Below are 27,065 nucleotides of genomic sequence, written 5' to 3'. Positions count from 1 at the left end.
TAAAAAAAATTTCGGAGAATCGGATATCCGAAATTTTCTCCGATTTTTTTTCTCGGAGAATCGGAGAATTTCGGATAATTTCGGAGAATCCAAAAATGTTCCCAAAAATGATTTTAAAACGGATTTTCTGTTGTATTTTTCCGAATTCACCTTTCTAAAACATGTTTAATCATCATTAAAAGCTTTTACGAGTAAAAATACAACAAAAACAGAGTTTGGAGTGTCGTTGTCTCCGGTATTCTACGAAATTCTCCGACTTTTTTTTCGGAGAATTTCGGATTATTTCTCCGAAAAAAAGAAGTCGGAGAAATTGTCCGAAAAAAGTCGGAGAATCGGAGAATTGGAGTATCCGATTCTCCGACTCCGACCAAGCCTAGTGCAGAATCATTGTTCTCTCTCGTTTTGTCTTCCGATTGGTATGAATCAAAAAGTGAAACAAAAAAGAAATGAAAAAAAGAAGAAAAGAAACATTCACAAACAGTTCGCTCATGTAATTTTTGGTGCGTGGGTAGTACCAATCTGGGAACCTCGACTCGTTTTGGATGTTAGCCGTGAAAAATGGGATGGGATGGAATAGGTAAATCAGGTCAACTAACCGGCGCCCACCTCTGGGTATTCTAAGGGAAGCATAAGTTTATATACTTCTTAACTTTTTGGTATCAATTTGACAACCAGGCTTCGACCCCCACGAGTGCCAGCATTTTTTTGGGCCGACTGCGACTGTTTGAGATTTTCAAGAAAAAGCGGCGGCCGGCCGTACGACAGCCTTGAACGGGATGAACAGGAATTCAGGAAACATCATCCAGATCTCAGTCCATTCACATTTCTACTGTTCCCGATTTTAAATTTTGAGACTTGGCTGAGTGCCAAATTCAAGTTTAGCGTGTGTTTCTCGTATCTTTTAATGAAAACCGCTACGCGCACGCAACGCGACTCGGCCGGTAAATTCAACAATTTTTGTTGCGGATCTTACGTCTCGCACCCCTGTGAGCACCTACATGGCGGATTCCTTCTAGGATTGAAAAAAAAACTACCCGTACGGTAGCGGCTGACCCAAAAAGTTCCGGCAAATTACGATTTGTTTCATAGAAGTTGTCTAATGGTAGACAGAAAGCGAGATTAAGAATCGATCAGACACGGTCTTGAAAGCAGACTTGTCAAAAATCGGGCCGGCCCGGGCCGAGATTTTTCTTGACCGGGCCGGGCCGGGCCGAAATTCCTCTTGGCCCGGCCCGGTCGGCCCGGATTCAAAAATGGGTACCCATTTTTACCAATTTTTTTTTGAAATTTTTCGAAAAAAAAGAGTAAAAATGCTTAAATTATCATACATATTCACATTTTGATTCAATTTTAAATGTTTACTCGAAAACTATACTTTTTTCAAAAAATTTCAAAAATTTTCAAAATTTTCCAAAAAAACATCAAATTTTCAAAAATGTTTCAAAAACTGTTTCAAAACGGGCCGAGCGGGCCGGGCCGGGCTACGGGCCGGGCCGGGCCGGGCCGGGCCGAGATTTTTCCTGATTTTGGCCCGGCCCGGCCCGGCCCGTGACAAGTCTGCTTGAAAGTTCTATTTTTCGAATCTTTGAAAGTTCTATTTTCGAATTTACGTGACCCACGGTTAACATAACCCCATTCGGAAAAAAAGTTTCATTTTCACCGTTTTTGAGTAGAAATCGATTCAGAGTATTCTCGTGCGCGCACTTTAGTTTTTCAGCAAGAGAACGCAGCCTACAATAACCTAATGGGTACGTGGCGAGACCCGAACCTATACAAGATTTGTTTTGGCTCTGTTCTCCAAATAAGCTTAGAGCTCAGAGTATTCAATTTGTTTTACCCAATTACTATACTACGTACAAGCTAATCCGCGCAAACAGGGAGGAAGTGAGAAACATACTTTTATTAGGATCACTTGTCGTGTTCGCACTGTTCGTTTTCTTCGAAATAACTAATTTTATGTGGCAAATGGTAAGATTGACCTTTCCCTTTTTTCTGTTTGTTTAAAATGGGGAGGAAAGCTCACGTTGAAAATTAATATATTTATGAAACCTTTTTCTACTTTTCTCAATGTGTTTTTTATTCCAGAAATGTCAACGTGTATGAACTCACCAAGGAAATGACTCTGACCCAAGTGGAGGTTATCCGATGCGACCTATTTCATTATGAGGCTATTCACCACCACAACAAATTTTTGGCTTCATTAAAAAACTGTATCTAACCATGTTTTTTCTTCTTTTTTATTTTGTTTCATTTAATGTTTTTTTCAATTTTTGCATCATACAAACCAATCGGAAGACAAACGAAAGAGAACAATGATTATCCACCCAGAGCAAATATACAATATGAATTACCACTGGGAGATGGAGGAGAATGAGAGTAATTAGGGTGTGAAAGGGTCAGTCAAATATCCATCTGTACTCTGGGAAACTGGCATTGATGAGATAACATCGACTGTGTGTAGTCTTCCTTCACTCTCACTCCCTCAGTCGTCCGTATTTTCTCTGCCAAAATGTCTGTCATGAACTCTGTAACTGAAATACTTTATTCCAAAGTATTCACAAATCAACATCTTCTTGAAAACATTCTCAGTTATCTTTCTGATGACTTCAAGAAGAATTTGGATGTCAGATTGGTAAATAAATCAATAAATAATACATTTCTACGGCTAATTAGAAGAAATCATCGAAAAATGAAGATTGAGTATGTTTGTGAGCGGAAAGAACGGGAGAAAACTTCAAAGGATTTTATTTATATCAATTATCGAAAAGTCAAAACTCAGGATGTTCTCGGATACTTCATGTAAGATTTGTTATATTATTATAATTTTTTAGTTAACGAATCTCTTTCTAGTTTTCTAAATACTGCAGTTGGTGCAAAAATTGAGAAGATTACAACAAGAAGGTTATGGATGTTGAAAAATGAATTCATGCTCAGACTTCACGACCTCATTCATTCTCAACTAATCGGGTGCAACGGTATGTTTTCTTGAAAAACTTGAAAAAGTCATTCCATATGCTTTTCAGGAACTCATATCGAATCTTTAATAGGCTTGGAGGAAGCATGTGATGGGTGTGTGAAGTGTTCTAACATTGCCAAGAAGTGTCTCGAGTATGGTCCATTAAGATTCAGTACACTACAAACTATGACTTATTCAAAGAACTACAAGAAACTGCATGTAACTGATAAACTATTCGAAGACATTGCAGAGTACTGCATCTCTAAGTCAAAAAACAAAGAAGAATGTTTCAAAGAACTGGATAAAACTATTCTTCCAGTAATTTCTTGTGATACACTTTCTATTTGGATCAATGAGACCAGAGTTTTCCCGGATGAAGTGGAAGGTCTTGAGTATGACCATCGTCATATGCCACGAGAAGTTATAGATATGATTCTGAGGAAATGGAGTGTAAAATCGATTCAACTCAATATGATATATTTCACGAATGAAGGGATGTGCAGTGTCGACTGGTTACAGTATAACTATTTCACTCGAGTCAGACTAAATGATCCATATTTCAAAACTCAGAAGTCTCCAGATCTAAAGTTCACTAATGTCGATGTGGAAATGTCGGATTCGATCTATTGTGTGAGAGATCTAGGCGTTCGTTATCCAAAATACAAATCTCCGAGAGGATATGCCAACTTCATTCCAAATATCAGAAGATTATTCCCAACTGACAAAATATCGATGGATCTGTCTCATTGGTGTTGTATAGCCAATGATGATATCGAGAAGAAGATGTCGACTATATTGTACGTGGTCTCTATGGAACAACCTCAGAATTTGATTGTGGATATCAAATTTTTTGTGGAATCAGCAATTGTCAAAAAACTCAATGAGGAGACAAAAAAAGAAGAATTGTTTGGAATTGCTCCAAAATATAATTTCAGAAAACATTGTTTGCAATGTTATAAGAAATGTCTACCGTTTGAAGTGAAACTAGGTCCGGATGCATTTGATTCGGAGAAGTGGATTGGAAGAAGATTTCAAGTTGAGGATACTTTCAATCAATTCATTTTAAATCTGGATGTTTATATCAAGGAAAAGGAGTTGGAAGATGTGTTTAATGAAAAACTGCTACAGGAATATCCCAATTCATTTGTTGGTCTCTTTTACAATTAAAATATTCACATATGAAGAATGATTCTTTGATTTTTTCTATGTCACACTCCCTTTATCCTGACTTTTCTTGTTATATACCGCGAAACTGTAGTATAACGAATCTGTCTTAGAACATAACGCTATAATACAGTTTTCACGGTAGCTTATATTGTGTTGTTGAAATTGTATTGTATTTTATTGTTTGCTTCAATAATCAATAAAGTATTCTATGAATTGCTGTTTGATGTTCCTTAATACTTTTATTTGTGTTTTTCTTCTGTGCGCCAATTTTGGTCACCGTTCTTTTCCATTTCTTTAAAATCTTGCGGGCATTTTACATTTAGGAATGATTACAATTCTGCCTTTTGAAAAATGTTAGCGTGTGATTTTTCTGAATAAGTATCGTTCCAAAAAGGTGCTAATGGGCCTATTCCGGAGGTAGCAAAAAAAATCAAAAAAACTATTTTGTCTAGTAGTAAACAATCGTTTTTTGCTGTTCTTGCTACCTCCAGAACAGGCCCATAACAAATGCGCCCTAACGATGACCATAAGACCATAAGACGAAAAACGGCAAACACTCACTTGCTAGTAGATCATTTGCTATTTTCCCGTTTGCTATTGAGTCTCACTTGCTATAGGGGATCATTTGCTATATTTGGCTCACTTGCTATAAAATTCCCAAATTTCAGAGTCTCATTTGCTATTAAATGTCTCACTTGCTATTTCAAATCTCACTTGCTATTTTTCGACTCATTTGCTAGAATTATTTGACTCATTTGCTATTTTCTGGCAGACTATTCCGTTTTCCCTACTAGGGAAGGATCATGAGTCGAGATGGAGTTACATGTCGAGATATATATCACTATAACTGAAATTTTGCGCTGATTTCAAATATGTATTCCAATTTTGCAGAACGATCCTGTGAAAAAAGTTATTCAGGTTTTTGTGAGTTTTCAGTACTAAAAATGGAAACTTTGAAGTCACGTAAATCGTCCAAAATGTGAATTCAGAGGGAATAAAATGAACCAGAATACGTTTCAAACAACGGGGAACATTTTCAGTCATTTTTTGGGGAAATTTTTTTTTCGACGAAATTTTGAAGTTTTTGGTGGCCAATGATCGACCACGATCGAAAATTCGACCAAAATTTTTTTCGAATTTTTTTCTCAAAAACTGTTGTTGTGTGATTATAAGTGTTTCAAGTAAGATGCTTGATTACTGGCCCTCGCTGTTAACCCCTTGGCCATCTCACCGCTGAAAACTAGGTGAACACAAGGAAAAGACAAGAGGAATGACCCTTTATTTCGGATTTTTAGGTTTCCTATGGTTAAGAAGAGGGGGTCAGTGCTCAAACTTTAAGCTCATTTTTCTCCATTCCTAGAGGTGTTCTGCAAAATTGGAAAACAGTTTTGGAAGTTTCCAAGTTCAAGCTTTCCAACCATATAGGTCATGACCCGGAAGTTCATCTTGACTCGGGATCCTTTCCTAGTTAGATCGGTTTGCTAGATTTTCTCTTAACAACAATGCAAATTCATTCTAGAAAGCCAACAACAGTAAAGGAGGGGTAACAATGAAGATAAAGGGGGAAACAAAGAAGGGGAACAATGTGAGGGAGGGAACAGTTTTTCTAGCAAATGAGTTTCGGTAGGTCAAAGAGGGCGGAGCCTAATGGGGTATGGTATAAAATTCTTAGAATTCCTAGGGTACTAACATATCAAAAAATCAGCCGAAACGGATCAACTTGGCGCATGTGTAACATGGCCTGGTGGCTTGAGCGAGACATTGTCTCTTATATCCTCTGATCAATTCACCTCACTTCTAACCATGTTTTCAAGCCATTTAGAAGCTTATCTGATAAAAGAAGTAGTGTAAACTCTTACTTGAAACACTTATAATCACACAACAACAGTTTTTGAGAAAAAAATTCGAAAAAAATTTTGGTCGAATTTTCGATCGTGGTCGATCATTGGCCACCAAAAACTTCAAAATTTCGTCGAAAAAAAAATTTCCCCAAAAAATGACTGAAAATGTTCCCCGTTGTTTGAAACGTATTCTGGTTCATTTTATTCCCTCTGAATTCACATTTTGGACGATTTACGTGACTTCAAAGTTTCCATTTTTAGTACTGAAAACTCACAAAAACCTGAATAACTTTTTTCACAGGATCGTTCTGCAAAATTGGAATACATATTTGAAATCAGCGCAAAATTTCAGTTATAGTGATATATATCTCGACATGTAACTCCATCTCGACTCATGATCCTTCCCTAGTAGGGAAAACGGAATAGTCTGCCAGAAAATAGCAAATGAGTCAAATAATTCTAGCAAATGAGTCGAAAAATAGCAAGTGAGATTTGAAATAGCAAGTGAGACATTTAATAGCAAATGAGACTCTGAAATTTGGGAATTTTATAGCAAGTGAGCCAAATATAGCAAATGATCCCCTATAGCAAGTGAGACTCAATAGCAAACGGGAAAATAGCAAATGATCTACTAGCAAGTTAGTGTTTGCCACGAAAAACTGCATTGAAAAGTGAAAGACGCCGACGACAAGCGAAGCATTAGTTCTGCGTCTCTTTGTTTTCAGTGCTATTCTAACTATTTTAATTTCATCCTTGTGGCACACTTTTCGAATAATTCAGCTAGAAATATGAGGGGCAGTATGAGTTTGCGCATTCAAAAAATTGATGAACGATTAAGTTGAATTGATAAAATTTCAGCGTACTCAATGAACGAAGAAAACCAAGATGCTCTTCCACCAGGCCTAGAACAAGTCCAAGATGTTCCGTTGGAACCAGGGACGAGCGGCAACGGAAAATTTCGGCAACCCGGCAATCCGGCAATTGCCGAATTAAAAAACCGGCAATTGCCGAATTAAAAAACCGGCAATTGCCGAATTAAAAAACCGGCAATTTTCGGCAATTTTCGGCAACTTTCGGCAACATGTAATAACAAGGATTTTTCATAAGTCGGGAAAGAAAAATGCGAGCAAAGTACACTTTATTTTTCCAGTGACAGTTGCTTTGAATAAATGAGAGTATTTTCCCATTTTATCAAAAAATGGTGTAATCTCTTTCAGATAGAAGCAAAATTTTTCGATTTTTGTAATACTTTTGTCGAATTCAGCTTGAAATTTTGAGAAGAATTAGAAAAAAAACTGCTGAAAACATTGTCGGAAAAAAAAGTCGGCAACCCGGCAACGGCAATGCATTATAAAAAGTCGGCAATTTCGGCAATTCGGCAACGCGGCAACGGCATTGCCGCTCGTCCCTGGTTGGAACTGGTCGAACGTGCCGAACGTGATGAAGATGTTCCGTTGGAACCCGTAGAAGATGATCTAGGTGCCATGGTGATTGAGGTGATTCTCTCTCACTCACTCTCTTTTTAACTTACCTACAAAAATTTGAGGAACCATTCCACATCTTCGCGGATAATGATGGTTATATGAGAGTGAACCCAATCGTGAGTTTATTCAAATAGTTGACATAGCATCACATCGAAGTTTTAGGGTGGTCAAAAACTGTTCACCCTGGATGGGAACGGCTACATCCATCTCATCTTCTTAGTGAGTTTTATTCGTATTGTTATATAGAAAGGCTCAGAGTCGGTGCATTCCCTTCTAAAAATTTCTTCCTTTTCAAAACGTACGGAGTTTCGGCCTACATTGGGGCAGCTATAGAAAAGGGGCGGAGCCTATGCCGCCTATCGATCGAAAAGGGGAAAAGGAGCCGTGTCTATTTAGGAGAAGATTCGCGGCATTGATGGTTAAAGAGGCGGAGCAAGATTCTGGAGTATTTTAATCAGGCAAGACTTCTACTCATCCATACCTGTAGAGGCTCGGCCCTGTTACAAAGAGTAAATTTAAAATTAGAACGTTTTGAGGTTTTTTGGTCCAAATTTTGTCTTTTTTTGGGGAAAAATTCAAAAAATGTCAAAAATTTGAATTTTGAAACTTTTGCGCCAATTTCTCGCGCTTTCGGGTCGGGGCTTTATTTCGCTGTTGAGTCCCGGCTCAGGCCTAGACACTCATCTATTTTTTCTCATTTTCAGCAAATCGGAAACATCGAAGAATTCGGAGTGGATGAGGAAGAAGCAGGGGAACTCGGAGAAATCGGAGAAAAAAACCCATGCTGATTCACTTATAAAAAAAAATTGAAAAAATAAATTAAAAATTCGAATTTTTATATATTTCTTCACCATTTTTCATCCGTATTCCAGTGAAAATAAACGTTACTCACTTTTTTCCAATAAAAAACTCAATAATTAAGTTTGCGCGTCAATTCAAATGCATTGTACGCAATTCGCACAATTTGTCAACTACAGTATCCCGAAAATCATTTTTTGTCAATTATTATGCGATTTTTTTGCGAAATCCTTATTTTTCCTCGTTTTTTGGATAATATTTTCAATTTTCAACTTTCGAACCTTTTAGTTTTATTAGTTTTTTTCACTTTTTAGGACAATTTTCCTGAATAAATGAAATTTTGGCGTCAAAAATTGTTTTTTTAGCTGAAAAATCTGTTTTTTTTTCGATTTGAACTCGTTTTTAGAATTTTTTTACTTCAAAACTCAATTTTTGTCCGTTTTTTGGTTATTCGATGTCATTTGTCTCGTTTTTCACATAAGTTTTCATATTTTCATCACAAAAATCGGGTTTTTTCGGCTCGCGATAACAGTTTTCGACTTTCAGTGACGTCTTAGTTAAAATTTATCAGTTTTCATCAGCGAAATGGCGAGTTTTTGCTGGAAAACTAGGTTTTTTGTAGTTTTTAAGCCACTGTGTCGTTGTTTCCTCGTTTCCTCTAGAATTTCTCATATTTTCAGTTCAAAAACCGGGTTTTACTGCTTGTAATAGCAATTTTCGACTCTCAGTGACGTCTTAGCTGAAATTGTTTGACGAAAAAATGTTTTGACAACAAAAATTAAGTTTTGAGCTGAAAAATCAGATTTTCTCTTTCAAATTTTGTTTTTTGGCTGGTTTTTCTGGATTTTCTGTCGCAAATACCTATTTTTTGCAGTTTCAGGCTGTTTTCTGATATTTCTTTGAAAAATTGCTCATTTTCTCAGTTTTCACCCGCGAATCGTCGAGTTTTTAGTGTAAAAACCACAAAATTCAGCCGATTTTCACAGTTTTGAGCTATTTTTCTTTATTTTTGCAATTCGTTATACCGTTATATAATTTTTTGCCGAAAAGCATAGAAAAATCAATTTCTGCACATTTTCAAGTTTTACTAGCGAAATTATAGTAATCTGCAAGCGTTTTATCTCCGAATAGTCATTTTACCTTGTTTCTCATACAAAAATTATTAGCTTTGCAGATTTTCAGCATTAAATCTAGGTTTCGAGCTAATTCTGCTATTTTTTCGTCTTTGTGGCCAAATTTTTGGAATATTTCAGCTATTTTCCCACATTTTTTTGCTTTTCTTCACAAAACTGTGATTTCCGAAACAAAAATCGTAATTCTGATGTTATTCAAGCAGTTTTCGTCGTTTTTCTCGGTTTTTAATACTGCTTCTGTTGATTTTTGGAGTTTTGTCAAGTTTCCGTACAGTAAAAATCATTTTTGCGCTGAAAGCTCAGTTTTCGACAGAAAAAAAAACGCATTCAGTCAATTATTTGTTCGAATCTTTTGTAAATTCTTGCTTTTTTCTTGTTTTCCTTAACATAATTCCAATTTTCTGCACTACACAACTTGATGAAATCCTTCTCAATGGCTACATTCCTCCCGATTTCGCTGCTCGCGCTCTCCAGTCCGAAAAAGACGTTCGAAAGAAGTTCTATGGACCTGGATTCGGATACAATTGCTTCTGTTACATGCTTTTAGATCCTCGAATTCTAGGAACCAACATAGAGACGGTTACGTTCGAGAAATTTGTAAAATCCGTCTTCTATGTTGGGAAAGGTACGGGTGGCAGGCCACTCGACCATTTCCGGGATGCGAGAAAGGAGCTGGAGAAGCCTCCAAATGAGCAAGACTTGAGCGAGAAGTATCGGAGGATTGGAGACATATGGAAAGCAGGCTTCGGTATTCCGAAGCATGAAATTTGTAAGTTTTTGAAAGCAAGACAACAAGAAATGAGTTTATATAATTTTCAGATCATGGAGCGTCGGATCATGAGGCATTCGTACGAGAAGCCTGCATGATAGAGACCATTCAAGTGACTAACTTGACAAATAAAATGGTAATTTTCAGATAAAAATTTGGATTTTTTTAAATTTATTTTTACAGAAAGATGGATTCCACGGTTTCACCAAAAAATGGACTTTGACCACCAAAACGGAGTATGGAACATGGTTGCTGGATAGGTGAGAAAGATCCTGGAGCTGAAAATGGTTTAAAATCAATCAAAATTGGCTGAAAGTAATCTGAAATCAACTTTTTTCAGAGCAAAATGTCCCTTGCTCTTGAAGAGATTCTCAGCAAGGGCTTCATTCCTCCTGGTATCACTGCTCGCGCTCTCCACTCCGACAAAGAGGTTCGACAGAACTTCTATGGACCTGGATTCAGATACAATTGCTTCTGTTACATGCTCTTGGATCCACGAATTCTGGGAACCAACATAGAGACGGTTACGTTCGAGAAGTTCGTAAAATCCGTTTTCTATGTTGTGAAAGGAACGAAAAATAGGCCATTGGACCATTTCAAAGATGCTCGGAACGAAAGGAAGAAACCAGCAAATCAGCAGAAGCTCGGCGTGAAGTTCCTGAAAATAGCTGATTTGTGGGATAGAGGATACGGCATTCCGAAGCATGAATTCGATAAGTTTTTGAAAACAAGACAACAAAAAATGTGATATTGTTTTCAGCTCACGGAATTTCCAATCATGAGGCATTCGTGAGAGAAGGAAGCATGATTCAAGCTATTAAAAAGGACAATTTGAGTAACAAAAAAGTAATTATCTTTAAAAAACTTGGACTTTTATACATTGCTTTTTACAGGGCGGTGAGTTCCACGGATCTACGAAAGAGGAAGGGTTACAATGCCTACTGCTACCTTCTATTTGATCCATTGTTACTGGGTAACGACATTGAGATGGTTACGTTCGATCGGTTTGTTCATGCCGTATTCTACGTAGGAAAGGGGTCGAAGAACCGATCAATGGCTCATTTTATTCAAGCTCGGAACGAAAGAATGCTGCCAGCAGACGAACAGGAGCTTTGCATCAAGCTTCAAAAAATAGCGGACTTTTGGGATGCTGGATATGGCATCCCGAAACATGAGTTTGGTAAGTTTTTGAAAAGAGGACAACAAAAAATGTGTAATTTTCAGCCCACGGCATATCCAATGAAGAGGCCTTCGTGAGAGAAGGGTCAATGATTGAAGCAATCAAAAGAAAGAATTTGAAGAACAAGAAGGTCTAAATTATCTATTTAAAAACTTGGATTTCTATAAATTTTTTTTACAGGGAGGGATCCACGAAATCGTGGGATATGAACACGAAAGAAGAATTCCGATCATTCGAGCTCCACAAGTAAGGAACAATATGAAGTTATCTGAGAATGACTTGACTATTTTTCACATCTCTAGACTCCGCCCTTTCGTTCAATATGTTTTCTATGTTGGGAAAGGAACGAAAAATAGGCCATTGGACCATTTCCGGGATGCGAGAAAGGAGCTGGAGAAGCCTCCAAATGAGCAAAAGCTAACCGAGAAGTATCGGAGGATTGGAGACATATGGAAAGCAGGCTTCGGTATTCCGAAGCATGAAATTTGTAAGTTTTTGAAAGCAAGACAACAAGAAATGAGTTTTTATAATTTTCAGCTCATGGAGTGTCGGATAAAGATGCATTCGTAAGAGAAGCCTGCATGATCGAGGCACTCCAAGTGGTCAACTTGACAAATAGAAAGGTAATTTTCAGATAAAAATTTGGATTTTTTTAAATTTATTTTTACAGAAAGGTGTATTCCACGGATTCACGAGATCGTGGGATTCGACCACCAAAACCGAGTATGGAACATGGTTGCTGGATAGGTATAGACCACGGATAAATTTTGAATTTTTACACTCTCTAGACTCTGCTCTCTTTATACAGTAAATGAATTCACAGTTTACCTCAAAATAATTCCAATTTTCAGATATTCTCTCCAGAACTGAATGCCGTCATCCGCAACGGACACTTCTCTCGGGATTCCCTCGAGCGTGCTCTTCGTTGTGAGAATGCTGTTCGAAACAACTTCGATACAAGGGGGTACATGGCTTTTTGCTATGTCCTCATCGATCTTCGTGTTTCTGGCGTCAATATTGAAACGTTGACATTCGAAACATTCGTCAAATCAGTATTCTACATTGGAAAGGGCTCCAACAGAAATGAGATGGACAAAGCACCTATCGATCAGAAAATGAACAAGAAACTTCAAACGATTGTTGATATCTGGTCAAGTGGGCTCGGAGTTCCGAAGATTCAATTCTGTAAGTTTTTGAAAACAAGACAACAAGAAATGTGTTTATATAATTTTCAGCTCACGGAGTGTCAGATGCTGATCAAAGAAGCGTGAGAAGGGCGAATTCCACGGATTCACGAGATTATGGGATTCGACCACCAAAACCGAATATGGAACATGGTTGCTGGATAGGTAAGGAATATTCTGCAGTTTTTTGAGAATTCTTGACTATTTTCTAGCAAAAATGCGAAAAATTATAATTCCAGGGCGGGGTCGACACTGAGAATCGACGGATTCACTTTCATCCACCGGAATGGACTCCCCGACATTCTCCGTCCCAAGAAACCGCGAAAGAATTGATAAATTAACCATGTTTTACCCGTTACAAGTGTATTTTCATTCCCTCCTCTAGTACTCACGGTCTTTCAATTCTTATTTTCCTTTTATGTAATTTTCTCTTTTTTTTTTGAATTCACTGTTGTGAACAATGCACCCAGAGTAAATATACAGTAAGAATTGTAACTGGGTGATGATGGAGGATGAGACTAATTAGGGTGTGAAAGGGTCATTCGAATAACCATCTGTGCTGTGGGAAATTGGCGTTGTTGAGATAGAATCGATTGTTGGCAATCCCTCATCGCTTTATACCTCCTCCTTTCTTTCTCTCGTTCTGTATTGATCTTCTTCTTCTCTGTCAAAATGTCTGTCAAGAACTCTGTATCTGAAATACTCTATTCAAAAGTATTCACCAACCAACATATTCTTGAAAACATTCTCAGTTATCTCTCTGATGACTTCAGGAAGAATTTGGATATTAGATTGGTGAATAAATCAATAAATAACACTTTTTTACGGTTAATCAGAATAAATCATCAAACAATGAAGATTGAGTACGCTTACAACACAGAAAATAAAACAAGATCGACAAATTTCATCTATATCAATTATCGAAAAATCAATATTCACGATGTTCTCGGATACTTCATGTAAGATTTGATAGATTCTTCTAACTTATAATCATGTTTCCAGTTTTCTAAATACTCTAGTTGGTGCCAAAGTTGAGAAGATTACAACAAGAAGGTTGTGCCAGTTGGAAGATGAATTCAAGCGTAGACTTCACGATATCATCCATTCTCAACTGATTGGAAGTAATGGTGAGTTGACATTTAAAAACTGAGAAATGTTCATATTCACTTTCTACCTTCCAGGTACAAACATCCAAACCGTGATTGGACTGGAGGAAATCTGCGACGGATGTGAAAAGTGTTTTAATATTGCCAAGAAGTGTATAGAATATGGTCCATTGCGATTCAGTACACTACAAACTATGACTTATTCAAAGAACTACAAGAAACTGCATGTGACTGATAAACTATTCGAAGACATTGCAGAGTACTGTATCTCTAAGTCAAAAAACAAGGAAGAATGTTTCAAAGAACTGGATAAAACTATTCTCTCGACCATCTCTTGTGATAAACTTGCTATATGGATCAGTGAGTCCAGAGTACTCCCGGATGAAGGGACAGATCCTAAGTATGACCATCGTCATATGCCACGAGAAGTTATAGATATCATTCTAAGGAAATGGAGTGTAAAATCGATAAAACTCAATATGATATATTTCACGAGTGAAGGGATGTGCAGTGTCGAATGGCTACGGTATGACTATTTCACTCGAGTCAGATTAAATGATCCATATTGGGAAACTAAGCATTCAGGTATTACTGTAAGCTCTAACTTGTTTCAAATTATAATTTTCAGATTTGAAATTCAGCCATGTCGAAGTGAGTTTGTCCTATTCACAACATTGTGTAAAAGGGTTGGGGAACCTCCCTGCAGAAACGAAACCTCCGGCAGGATACGACAATTTCATTCCGAATATCAGAAGAATGTTCCCAACGGATAGAATAATGATAGATCTGTCACACTGGTATGCTATAGCCAACAAGGATATTGAGAAGAAAATGTCAACAATATTGCAAGTGGTCACTATGGAACAACATCAGAATTTGAGTTTAGACATCAAGTTTTTTGTGCAATCAGGAATTGTCAAAAAGCTCAATAGGTATACGTATAGGGAAGAATTGTTGGGAATCGCTTCGGGATATGTTCTACAAGAGAACCGATTACACTGTTCTAAGAAGTCTTCACCGTTCATTGATGCACAGGGTCCAGAAGTATTCCTTGACAATAAATGGGTTGGAAGACGGTTTCAAGTGAAAGATACTTTCAATCAATTCAATTTTAATTTGGATGTGTATATCAAGGAGAAAGAGTTGGAAGATATGTTTATTAAAGCACTGTTACAGGAATATCCCAATTCTTTTGTTGGACATTTTTACAATTGAAATTTTCACATCTGGTGAACGATTTTTTTATGTCACAACCTTTATATTCTGACTTTGTCTATTTTCAATGGCTGAACTAGAACTACTTCGCTTGTCATATACCGTGAAAACTGTGTTTAAACGGGAACTGTAATATAATATACCGTTATAATAGTGTTTTTACTGCAGTTTATATTGCGTTGTTGAAATTGTTTCATTTCTTGATTAAATAATCAATAAAGTACTTCATGAATTGCTGTTTAATGTTCCTAAATACCTTTATTCCTTTTTTCGTTTATGTTATCGTCTGGTTTTTCTTAAAAGGAGATATAGGTATTCCAAAAATCGAGATTGTTTGATATGAATCGACTCATAATTTTGCGGAAAAGAGAAAATTCTCTTGGAGCCAGGTCCGAAAATTAATCTAAAACGAGTTATGAGGTTTCAAAGTGTCAAAAAAGGGGGAAAAAAAACAACGTTGATTTTCACGGCGAGGCGCTATTTTTTGACACTTTGAAACCTCATAACTCGTTTTAGACTAATTTTCGTACCTGACTCTAAGAGACTTTTCTCTTTTCTACAAAATTCTGAGTCGATTCATATCAAACAATCTCGGCTTCGGAATACCGGTGCCCCCCTTTAATAAGTATTGTTCCAAGGGGTAGCCAACAAATGCGCCCTAACGATAGCCTTGGCCAGAAAACGAAAAACAGCATTGCAAAATGAGAGACGCCGACGACGAGCCTTCGCTATTCTAACTATTTTAATGTCATCCTTAGAGCACACTTGACGAATAATTCCGTCACAAATTTGAACGGTAATTTGAGTTTATGCATTCGAAATATTGATGATAGAGTAAGTTGAATTGAAAATAATTTCAGCGTATTCAATGAACAAAGAAAGTCAAGATGCTATTCCATAACGTGGAGATCACTTGGAACGTGACATTGCAACGCGTGGACCGTCAATTGTCGTGGGCGCAGTGCTTTCGGCAACCATCATCGCCGTATCATCAGTCACATTGAGAATCTCTTCACAATCCATCTTCTCCGTCGCATCGGATGCACTCACGGCTGCTTTTGCACAGGGGTGCAAGGCGTAAGGTCCGCAACGAAAAGTTTTGAAATTACCGACCGAGTCGCGATGCGTGTGCGTCGCGTTTTTCATCAAAATATACGATAAACACACGCTAAACTTGAACTTGGCACGCAGCCAAGTCAGTTTTTGGCACCGTGCCAACCGCTGAGCGACGGAGCGCGTTTAAGCGACCTTGCGTTTTGCAATCCTGTGCTTTTGTGCAAATTTCCAGACCAGAGTTGAGCGGAATGCGATTTTTGAAATGGCGGAAGGCGGAAGGCGGAAAGCGGAATGAAAAAAAGAGCAAATGGCGGAACGCGGAATACAATTTCGATTTTAAGAAGACGATTTTGGCCTTATTTTGTTGTAAAAAGCCCTTAAAATGGTTAAATTTTGTTTTTTCGGTAAAAACTGATAGTCTTGCTGCAAAAAAACGTCAAAAATATCAGTAAATTGGAGATATTTATCAATCTGATATCTTCTAGGCGGAAGGCGGAAAAAATCATAAAATAGCGGAAGGCGGAAGGCGGAAAGCGGAAATAGAAAAATTTTTGGCGGAAAGCGGAAGGCGGAAGGCGGAATAAAAAAAATTTCGGCGGAAAGCGGAAAGCGGAAGGCGGAAAGAAAAAAGTGGCGGAAAGCGAAAGGCGGAAAGCGGAAGGCGGAATTCCGCTCAACTCTGTTCCAGACTTGAGGGGTCAGATTTGAGGGCAGAGAAGGTGGCGGCCGCCATTGATGAAGGGGAGACAACAGGGGAGGTAAGCCTGGCTGCATCTTGTTGACGTTTGAGCGTGTTCTTAAAGCACTGCGAACAGTAGCCTTCTAGCCGAGACGCCAAAGAAACCGCAACCAGCACGGCGAAATTCGAAAATTGTCAAAAATTTTGAATTTTGGCGCCAATTACTCGGTCCTCCATCCAATTTTTCTCATTTTCAGCCGAATCAAAACGACGTGGAAATTGGAGATCAGGCAGGTGGTGATGAGGAAAAGGAGGCGGAATCGCGTTACTTGATAATAAATAATTTTTGAAATTATCCGTTTTTCTTTTTAATTTTCAGAACATGTTTTTATGATCGAACTGGAAGTAGGCGACTGATCGTCAAGTCCAATGCATTATTCACTAATGAAAAAAAAAATTTTGTTGAAAAATTCAATAAAAATTCAAATTTTTATATATTTCTACACCATTTTTCACCAGTATTCCAGTGAAAATAAGCGTTTCTGACTTTTTTTTCCAATAAAAAACTCAATAATTAAGTTTGCTCGTCAATTCAAATGCATCGTACGCAACTTGCACAACTTCTCAACTACAGTATCCCGAAATTCATTTTCTTATCTTCAAAACCGAATTTTTGCTTTATTTTCAATTAAATTTGACGTTTTTTTTGTGAAAATTAGTGTTTAAAAATAAAAATATTCATTCCACAAAAATTCGTTTAAAAAACTTTTTTTTTAGTTATGAAATTTAATTTTTTTTAATTTGAAAAAAAAATATTATAAAATAATTTATGAAAACAATATTTATTGTGTATTTTAATAAATATTCAACCTTTTTCACTAAAAAATCATCAATTTCCACCAAAAAACTGCTGAAAAACTATAATCGTGTCGAGACCCATTTTAAAAATTTCGGTATGCACCTTTAAATCATACTGTACCCCTCCACGTCACCGCACTGAATTTTACCGCCCATGACGTGTTTTCTCGTGTTTTTGGCCGTTTTTGGCCATTTTTTTTGCTTAAAACTCTATTTTTCATAAATTTCATTGAATTCTACGTCTTTTCTTCCCAAAATTTAATGAATTCCACGGAATTTTCGATTTTTTCGAGCGAGTTGAAAATTTTCCGATTTTTCGACAAAATCTCAATTTTTCTCTCAATTTTCTGATTTTTTTAGCCTAGCATAGTTTCTATATAAATAAAACAATCTGTATTGAGCAAAGAATCGAACTTTTAGCGAAAAAAAATTTTTTTTGGAAAATTTTTTTTCGCGATTTTTTTTTTGAAATTCAGTTTTTTAGCTCAATTTTTGCAGAAATACTATAATTTTCTATTTTTATCCTTGTTCTCGACAATTTTCTCAATAAAAGCTGAAAATTTACGCCGAAAATCCGTTTTTGTCAATTATTGACCGATTTTTCGGCTAAATCGTAATTTTTCTTCGTTTTTTGGATAATTTTTTTGATTTTCAGCGTTTGGACGACGTAAACCTTTTAGTTTTATCAGTTTTTTCACTTGTTAGGACACTTTTTCTGAATAAATCACACTTTGGCGACAAAAATTGGTTTTTTAGCGATTTTTTCCAAAAAATTCCGGCATTTTTCTATTTTTTCATGAGAAACTGCTTTTTTCTCGCTTTTCGCCTCAATTTTTCAGTCGTTTAGCCACTTTTCGCACAGTTTCAGCTCGGTAAACCCAATATTTCTGATTTTTTGTTATCGAATGTTATTTGCTTCGTTTTTCTCATCATTTTTCATATTTTCAGCACAAAAGTTGGGTTTTTTTGGCTTGCGACATCAGTTTTCGAATATCAGTGACGTTTCAGCTGAAATTATCGTGTTTTAGCGACGAAATTCGGCTTTGAGCTGAAAAATCAGATTTTCCCTTTAGAATTTCGATTTTTGGCTGTTTTTTTCTGGATTTTACGTCCAATATATCCATTTTTGCAGTTTTAGGCTGTCTTCTGGCATTTCTTCCAAAAATTGCTCATTTTCAGTCTGAAAATCAGTTTTTACCAGTTAATCGTCAAGTTTTTAGCGTAGAAACCACAATTTTTTGCTGAAAATTACGATTTTCGCAGTTTTCAGTTATTTTTCATCCGTTTCGTCCATTTATTTAGTGTCTCGGACAAATTCGGCAGGAAAATGAACATTTTTCACCGATTCATCAATTTTCAGCACATTTTCAGGTTTCACTAGCGGAATTTTGGTATTTTTCTATCATTTTTTCACTGAATCGTCATTTTCCGCTTTTTCTCATGGAATTACTATAATTTTGCTTATTTTCAGCATTAAATCTTGATTTAGAGCTAATTTTGTCGGTTTTCTCTGTGATTTTCCGATTTTTTAGTAATTTTTTCACGTTTTGTTCGATTTTCAGCACATTTTTTGGTTTTACTAGCGAAATTTTGGTATTCTTCCAGCATTTTACCTCCAAAGCGTCATTTTGCCCCTTTTCTCATGGAATTTCTATATTTTTGTCGATTTTCAGCGTTAAATCTAGTTTTAGAGCCCGAATTTCCAATATTTTAGTGATTTTCCCACATTTCTATCGCAAAAATCGTAATTCCGATGCTCTTTAAGCTGTTGTCGTCATTGTTCATAGTTTTTCATGCTATTTGGCGTGATTTTCAGAGTTTTGTAAAGGTTTTCCATCAGAAAAAGTCTTTTCTATGCTGAAAACTCAGTTTTCAGCTAAAAAATCGCATTCCGCTAATTATTTGTTCGAATTTATCGTAAATTCTCGCTTTTTTCCTTGTAATATCAATTTCAACGTATTTTTTCAAACATTTTTTTTCTATTTTCAGCGATCACTGCTCGCCGAGCACAAGTTCCCCGAGCCGAAGTCATACCGGCTCGGGGAAACGAAAAGTTCCCCGAGTCGCCGTAATTTCAGCTCGGGGAAAATGAACGACGCCTCCGCGCCCGCTTCACCAATCAACAATCGATAAAAGGTAGGATATTGATGAAGACGTTGATCACGGCCTCCTGCAGAGGCCCTCTCAAAGTACTGCGCGCAGTGCATTGAGAGGGCCTCCGCTGGAGGCCGTGCGTTGATGTAATTTCTCATTGAAATACGATGAAACGAAGGAAATTGCATCAAAATACTTTTTTTCTCACAAAATTGAAGTTTTCCGCAAGTAATCTGAAAAATCACATTTTAAGCTGAAAAATTACGCTGTTTCCGTTCGAAAACTCAATTTTCAAGCTGAAAAATCACATTGTCAGCCAGAATTTCTCAATTTTTTGTAAATTATCCAAAATTAACTAAAATTTAGCTGAAATTGTAAAAAAGTGGAAATTTCGCCTCAAATGAAAGTTATCAAATTTCTGTCAGGCGAAACTAAATAGCCTCGAAATGACTGGAAATTTTAAGATTTTAGGGTAAAAATTGGCCAAAATCAACAATTTCCTCATAAAATACGATTTTTATGCTGAAAAAATCTGAAAAATCTTGGTTTTCTTCAAAAAATGCCATACTTTCAGATGCTCTTTTTCGATTTTTTTTCTTTGCTCTTTTTCGTTTTTTTTTCAGTTTTTATTGATTTTTTTCTATAATTTTTAACTTAACGGAGCTTTAGAGAAAAAAGATGAGGGACTCGATCTATTCATCATGAACAATGGATCTGCACACAGAGTGCACACATACACACAAAAAGGGTTGGAATTGGGTGATGGGGAAGAAGGAGAGTAATTAGGGTGTGAAAGGGTTGTTCAAATAACCATCTGTACCCTGGGAAATTAGCAATGTTGAGATTAGATCGACTGTGCGCAGTCTTCTTCCACTCTCACTCCCTCAGTCGTCCGCATTTCTTCTGAATCGACTGTGTGCAATCCCTCTTTGCCTCATTCTTCTTCTTCTCTTTTTCTCGTTTTGTATTGATCCTCTCCTTCTCTGTCAAAGTGTCTGTCATGAACTTTGAACCTGAAATACTGTATGCAAGAGTATTCACCAACCAACATATTGTCGAAAACATTCTCAGTTATCTTTCTGATGACTTCAGGAAGAATTTGGATGTTAGATTGGTGAATAAATCAATAAATAACACATTTCTACGGCTAATTAGGAGAAATCATCGACAAATTAAGATTGAGTATGCTTACGACGTAGAAGATTCATTCACACGATCGAAGGATTATATCTATATCAACTATCGGAAAATCTATACACACGATGTTGTCGGATACTTCATGTAAGGTTTGGTGTATTCTTCTAACTTATAAATCTGTTTCCAGTTTTCTGAATACTGTAGTTGGTGTAAAAGTTGAGAAGATTGCAACAAGAAGGTTATGGATGTTGGAAAATAAATTCATGCTCAGACTTCACGACTTCATTCATTCTCATCTGATTGGAAGTAATGGTAAATTTAGTTTTAAAAAAATCCGCTCAAATTTATAATCTTCTTTTCAGGAACCCATATTCAATCATTGATTAACTTGGAGGAAATATGTGATGGATGTGAGAAATGTTCAAATATTGCTCAGAAGTGTCTAGAATATGGTCCATTGAGATTCAGTACACTACAAACTATGATTTATTCAAAGAACTACAAGAAACTGCATGTGACTGATAAACTATTCGAAGACATTGCAGAGTACTGTATCTCTAAGTCAAAAAACAAGGAAGAATGTTTCAAAGAGCTGGATAAAACTATTCTCTCCACCATATCTTGTGACAAACTTGCTATTTGGATCAGTGAGTCCAGAGTACTCCCGGATGAAGAGACAGATCCAAAGTATGATCACCGGCACATGCCACGAGAAGTTATAGATATCATTCTGAGAAAATGGAATGTAAAATCGATAAAGCTCAATATATTGCATCACACGAACGAACCAGAGTGCAGAATCGAATGGCTACAGTATGACTATTTCACTCGAGTCAGATTGAATGATTCATATTGGGAAACTAAGCAATCAGGTATTAATGCGAAATCTTACATGTTCTATTTCAAAGTTTTCAGATTTGAAATTCAACCATGTCGAAGTGAGTTTATCCTATTCACTAGACTGTGTAAGAGGGTTGGGAAACCTCCCTCCAGAAGCGGATCCTCCTGCAGGATACGAAAATTTTATTCCGAATATCAGAAGACTGTTCCCGACAGATCAAATATCGATGGAACTGCCTCATTGGTATTTTATTGCATGTAATAATATCAAGAAGAAAATGTCAACAATATTGCAAGTGGTCTCCATGAAAAAGCCACAGAAATTGAGTTTAGACATCAAGTTTTTCGTGAAATCAGGAATCGTCAAAAAGCTCAATGAGGAGACGAATAGGGAAGAATTGTTGGGAATCGCTTCGGGATATGTTCTACAAGAGAACAGATTACATTGTTTCAAGAAGTCTTCCCCGTTCAATAGAGGCCATGGTCCGGAAGTATTTCTTGACAATAAATGGGTTGGAAGAAGGTTTCAAGTAGAGGATACTGTCAATCAATTCAATTTCAATTTGGATGTGTATATCAAGAAGAAGGAGCTGGAAGAAGGATTCGATGAAGAACTGTTACAGGAATATCCGTATTCTTTTGTTGGACACTTTTTCGCATGAACTAATCAAATTTAATTGTTGAATAAAGTGCTCACGTCGGAATAACCTTTTTCTATGTATGCTTCATTTCTCGTTTCCGTTTAGTGAATTAAAGAAGTCTGACCCTGTTGTACAGTGTTGGCCAGAAAGTGAAGGAATATAGTTTGTTGCACAAAACTAGATCTCTTGTCTTATAGGTGGCTACTTCTTTGTCAGGAGTGTTCCCAGAAATTTACGGTTGATTGATTAGGAACACGCTAGTTTGTTAATTTTTACCACTGAAATCGGACATTTTGAAAGAAAAAAACTTTCAAAAACCGAAGGCTGTCGTACGCCCGGCCGCTGAGGCAGCGGATGAACAAAATAGGCTGAATGTTTGCATATCGACTAATCTTTTGGTATTACTATTTCATTTCTGTCACTGTAATAACTGTTTAGAAGATATTTATTTTTCGTTTGAGAGAGTATCACTCTTTCGATGACCTCAGATGAAGTTAGACACAAATAATGTATGATTTCTCCGGCGTTTCGGTTCACAGATCATCAGGGGATGAATAAATTTCTAAGGTCACCAAAACAGTAGTACTCGCTCAAACAGAATTTTGTCTACAATGCACTAGCGCTCGAAATGGGGCGTCCCACATTTTTCCGGTCATCTTGGAAAACAGTCCATTTTTGTCGGAGAGTGGTCAAACGTTTACGGATTCCGAAGACGTAGCTGGAGAGGGACGCGATTTCCAAAGTTTCAAGAATATTGGTTCATTTTTAACAGTGGTGGGCGCGAGTGAAGCTGAGCTTCACTCCAAAATCCACGGGGGGAGGAGAAATGTCTGCGTCTCTCGCTGTCGGCAATGGTGGGGCGCGCTCTCTCGCGATCTCTTCCCCCCGCGCTGTGGCCGCTGCCGCCACGGGGAGAGTCACTAATTTCACTCCCCGCCCACCACTGATTTTTAACCGTTTTATGACAATCCAGGACGGGACACGGGACATCCCAACTCGTCCCATTTCGAGCCCTACAATGCACGACAATTCTAGGACTACAATACCCTTATCAAATATTTCTTCATTTCTGACCGGAGCAACTCTTTTAATATTATTTCTCTCCTTTTCTTGAACCCATATATCCCTGAATACTTCCTTAAATACAATCACATTCAGACACGAAATGGAACGAGCAAGAGAACGTCAACCACCTCAACCACCTCCACCACCTCCATTCCAACTTCAGGTCCTCAATCAACTCCAACTCATACTGCAACGACAAGACCAAATTGGAAATGTTGGTTTTTCGGGTTTTGGATGCGAAAATCAGATTCAGTGCAAAATTTGATTGGCAGAATAGTGGTTTTTTGAAGCTTCTAGCAGTAATTTGAGCATTTGGAGACACGGTGGCTCGGTGGTTGCGGACCAAACATTGGATTTCACGACACTTTGAGCAACGGCGATAAAACTTAATTTCTAGTCTAGTTCGAGCACGAGAAACACGGTTCTGAGCTCAAAGTTAACAGAAAATTAGTTTTTGTTTTACCGAATCTTGTTTGCTTGCATTTTAAGTACTGAAAAGCCAACGTTTAAGTCAAAAAATAGGTAGGATGAGGTTACGGTAGATTGACTCTCTAGGGAAGCCCATGGACTAAGTGTGAAGAAACGGGACGTGATCTACAGTACCGGTCAAAATGATATGGACTTTGACCGTTCTCAGTTCAAATTGTCCAACTTTGAGGGTGTGTCAGGCTGAAAATGCCACTTCAAGCCCAAAATATGTCGAAACAATAAGGCACCAGACGACTCCCTGTAAATTCACGTAATTCTACACCAGAAACTTTATGACCTCGTAAATCCACACATAAAATAGAATTTTGTAAATCTACACATACAGTTTCTTACTTTGGCGCCACATCTTAGAGTGCTTGTAAATCCACATTTCAATTTTCGTAAATCCACACTCCGACCGGTCTTCGTAAATCCACACGATTAGCTCGTAAATCAATTGCCGATTTATCGTTATCGTTTTCCCCCATTGAAACTGGAACTTTTCTGATTCAGCAGTCTCAAACTTACTAGCAAAATGAAAGAAAATTTGCGCAGAATTCCGGTCATTTCTATGCTCTGTAATCGCCTGATAAGAGAAAATTGAATTCTAGCTACATTTTTAGCTTAAACGCGAGTAAAGGTCTCGAATGTCATCAGAAATGTGTATTTTCTAGTCTTAATTCTTTGCTTCTTAAAAAAATATGCGGTAGTTTCGAACCAGTTTACAAAACGCCCCTCTCATTGCGATAATTTTTCGATTCAGATTCTGCGTGCTCAAGGAGAACAGATCAACGCGATTCAAGTTCAACTCCAACAAAACAACGGGAGATTCGATGTATTGGATCGTGTAAGTATATGGAAATTGGTCTATTGCGCAAAACTTGCAGTAGGCAATTTTTGTTTCTTTCAGCATGCTGACTTTGTTCATGGGATGTTTCGTTTCGTATTGCCCGAACCAGTACCAGCACCGCCGATGGCTGAACCACAAGAGAATGTAAGTTTTTTGGGTGGTCTCAGTTCCAGAAGTCGTCAATGCGGATATGATTGCAATTAACTCATCACCTCGCTCCCCAGTTCTTCCTGAGAAAGACAACTGGAGACAAAGAGTCTGGAGAAGGGGCTTGATTCACTCAGAAACGAGCCGCAGCCTTGCGTTTCTCCGTTTTTAAGTTATAATCGCTCTTTTTTCCTAAAAATAGATCAAAAACTGCGCAAAGTTCGAGTTTTTTTGAACAACGCGCCGAACGCGCGCCAGTCCTTAAGAAATTAGAGATTATCGGGTCGTGAAACGAGATGAAAAGCCCGTTGCTTGAATTTTAAGTGAAACCAGCAAAAAACCATACTGTTGTCAAGTATTTTTTGGAAAAGGCGCCGAACGCGCGCCAGCCTTGCCTGTAGGATGTGAATTTCCGATTTCTCTTTATTTTGGGGTCAAAATTTGACTTTCTAGGCTGTAGAAATGCTATTACAGTTAGTTTTGTATTTTCTGTGAAAACGCGCCGAACGCGCTCCAGCCAACCATTCTCGTTTCCCCTTTAAAAACGGCGTTTTTCGGGTTGAAAAAAGCTATTTCAAGGTCCTAGATAGACATTTCTGCCTTTAAAATGGGTGTTCCAGCAAGATTTAGCCCCCTTTTTCCACTCTAATATCCGAATTTTGATCTTTTTCGGGTTGGTATTACATTTGGACTCTCCAGGAACTCTTAACAAGGACTTCTTTCAGCCACAAGTGGAGAATGTGAACGGACGCGAGCAATTCGATCAACAAGTTCCAATCGGTGGAAACGAGAATCCGGATGTTCCGGTGGCAAGAGAGATTCCAGAGATAGGCGACGAGGCCCGTCCCGCCCGTGTGAGTTATTAAATCGCTATGAAGGATGTGAATCGACATGTACTCGATGAAAGAACCTGATGTTCTGAAAACTGTGCATTTCCCTTAACTCGCAACATTGTTTTTGCTCATTTTAGTGCATTTTTCAGTAGAAATACCTGTAAAACCTCAATTCACTGTGAAATTTGATAAAAATTTGGAGAAAAACGACTGCAAATAGATCAAAAACTGCGAAAATCATCAATTTCGAGTGTTTTTGAAAAACGCGCCGAACGCGCGCCAGCCTAGGATAATTGAGGTTTTCAGGTTCAGAACGCTTCAAAAAACTAGTCAAATAGAATTCAGAGTTGAAAAATATACATATATCATATGTTTCAGCCTCAAAATATCCCGCGTCTCATTCCACGAGGCCGCCCTCACTACCGCCCTCGTCGTGGCGATGCTCGCCGGGATGACCGTCGCCGTGGAAGACCGTATTAAATGATTTGAAAGCCTAAGCCCCTCCTCCTTCTCTCCATCCATAGTTCACCTAGTTGATTATTTGTGATATAATTACCGTTTGATTGTTTGTCGTTCGAATATTTGTGATATAGTGGATATTTATTTAAATATATATATATATAACATGTGAATAAAGCTAACAAATTGTAGTTTGCCTATTTTCGAGAAAAGAGTTCAACTTCTCTCCAAATTATTTGAATTTCAGTGAAAACCTCAGAAAATTTCGAATTTTCAAGTTTTCACTTGAAAATTTTGGAATTTGTCGATTTTAATTTCAAAAACTAGCTTTTCCTCATGAAAATCGATAGAAAACCAATCAAAATGGCTAGGAATTGTCAAAAAAACGGCGAAAAAATCATCAATTTCGAGAAATTTCAAAAAACGCGCCGAACGCGCGCCAGATTTTTAAGCCGAAAATCTGAAATGTTCTCAATTTTACGTGATTTCAGATATTTTCCAGTAATTTTCCAGCGATTTCTGAGCGATTTGGAGATTTTCGAGCGGTTTATTAGCGAAAATCAATCAATTCGGCTAGAAAATATCAAAAAATCCGAATTTTTGGCTCCAGAAAATGTGAAATCCGAATTGCGCGTCAAATTGTACGCAATATACGCATTTTTCGAGATTTTTTCAATTTTTTGGATCTAAAAACTCAGATTTCGCTCACTTATTGCTCATTTAGAAAAAAACGCGCCCAAACGCGCCCCAGCCTCCCGTTTTTATTTGAATTTTTATTTGAAATTGACTTTTTTTATGAGAAATCTGAGTTTCCCCGGATTTCAGTCATTTTCCTCTCGAAAATCAGAATTTTTGAATTCGGAATCGATTTTTTACTCCAAAAATTTCGAAATTCTTGAAAAATCGCTTAAAATAATCCTGGAATCGCCATTTTGGTTATAAATTGTCATCGCGTCAAACGCGCCCCAGATTCCCGTTTTTTTTTGTTGGAATTTCACATTTTTCAAGTTGAAATATGTCATTTTTAGCTTAAAATAATGATTTCATCCGTCCGAATAGGTATTCCGTCTAATTTCAGCAGCTATTTCCGATTCCCACCGATTTC

The 27,065-nt window shown here is 37.4% G+C and overlaps 6 protein-coding genes across 6 annotated transcripts; 5 read left to right on the top strand and 1 right to left on the bottom strand.

The window, feature by feature from the left end:
• Positions 1-2,689: 2,689 nt before the first annotated feature.
• Positions 2,690-4,123, top strand: GCK72_011540 (uncharacterized protein; the record flags this gene model as incomplete). The annotated part of the gene is made up of 3 exons (XM_053728527.1): positions 2,690-2,799; positions 2,851-2,975; positions 3,024-4,123. 3 exons carry the CDS (start codon positions 2,690-2,692, stop codon positions 4,121-4,123), a joined length of 1,335 nt encoding a protein of 444 aa, XP_053588104.1.
• A 5,793-nt stretch (positions 4,124-9,916) lies between these two features.
• GCK72_011539 (uncharacterized protein) lies at positions 9,917-10,412 on the top strand (the record flags this gene model as incomplete). The annotated part of the gene is made up of 3 exons (XM_003103980.2): positions 9,917-10,148; positions 10,199-10,284; positions 10,332-10,412. The coding sequence occupies 3 exons, from the start codon at positions 9,917-9,919 to the stop codon at positions 10,410-10,412; spliced, it is 399 nt and encodes a 132-aa protein (XP_003104028.2).
• Positions 10,413-10,494: 82 nt separating this feature from the next.
• On the top strand, positions 10,495-14,833 carry GCK72_011538 (uncharacterized protein; the record flags this gene model as incomplete). The annotated part of the gene is made up of 11 exons (XM_053728526.1): positions 10,495-10,865; positions 11,042-11,328; positions 11,373-11,458; positions 11,509-11,815; positions 11,866-11,951; positions 12,180-12,513; positions 12,564-12,677; positions 13,393-13,471; positions 13,515-13,639; positions 13,694-14,203; positions 14,247-14,833. The coding sequence occupies 11 exons, from the start codon at positions 10,495-10,497 to the stop codon at positions 14,831-14,833; spliced, it is 2,886 nt and encodes a 961-aa protein (XP_053588103.1).
• Positions 14,834-15,742: 909 nt separating this feature from the next.
• On the bottom strand, positions 15,743-15,979 carry GCK72_011537 (uncharacterized protein; the record flags this gene model as incomplete). The annotated part of the gene is made up of 1 exon (XM_053728525.1): positions 15,743-15,979. One exon carries the CDS (start codon positions 15,977-15,979, stop codon positions 15,743-15,745), a length of 237 nt encoding a protein of 78 aa, XP_053588102.1.
• A 4,541-nt stretch (positions 15,980-20,520) lies between these two features.
• On the top strand, positions 20,521-22,159 carry GCK72_011536 (uncharacterized protein; the record flags this gene model as incomplete). Its single annotated transcript, XM_053728524.1, has 4 exons — positions 20,521-20,801; positions 20,845-20,969; positions 21,020-21,529; positions 21,573-22,159. The coding sequence occupies 4 exons, from the start codon at positions 20,521-20,523 to the stop codon at positions 22,157-22,159; spliced, it is 1,503 nt and encodes a 500-aa protein (XP_053588101.1).
• Positions 22,160-23,303: 1,144 nt separating this feature from the next.
• Positions 23,304-25,981, top strand: GCK72_011535 (uncharacterized protein; the record flags this gene model as incomplete). The annotated part of the gene is made up of 5 exons (XM_053728523.1): positions 23,304-23,417; positions 24,435-24,518; positions 24,582-24,665; positions 25,394-25,522; positions 25,880-25,981. The coding sequence occupies 5 exons, from the start codon at positions 23,304-23,306 to the stop codon at positions 25,979-25,981; spliced, it is 513 nt and encodes a 170-aa protein (XP_053588100.1).
• Between the last annotated feature and the right edge of the window lie 1,084 nt (positions 25,982-27,065).

This window comes from Caenorhabditis remanei, chromosome III, assembly GCF_010183535.1.
Source record: "Caenorhabditis remanei strain PX506 chromosome III, whole genome shotgun sequence".
In the NCBI taxonomy this organism is placed as follows: Eukaryota; Metazoa; Nematoda; class Chromadorea; order Rhabditida; family Rhabditidae; genus Caenorhabditis; species Caenorhabditis remanei.
This window is presented reverse-complemented; position numbering and strand designations above follow the sequence as displayed.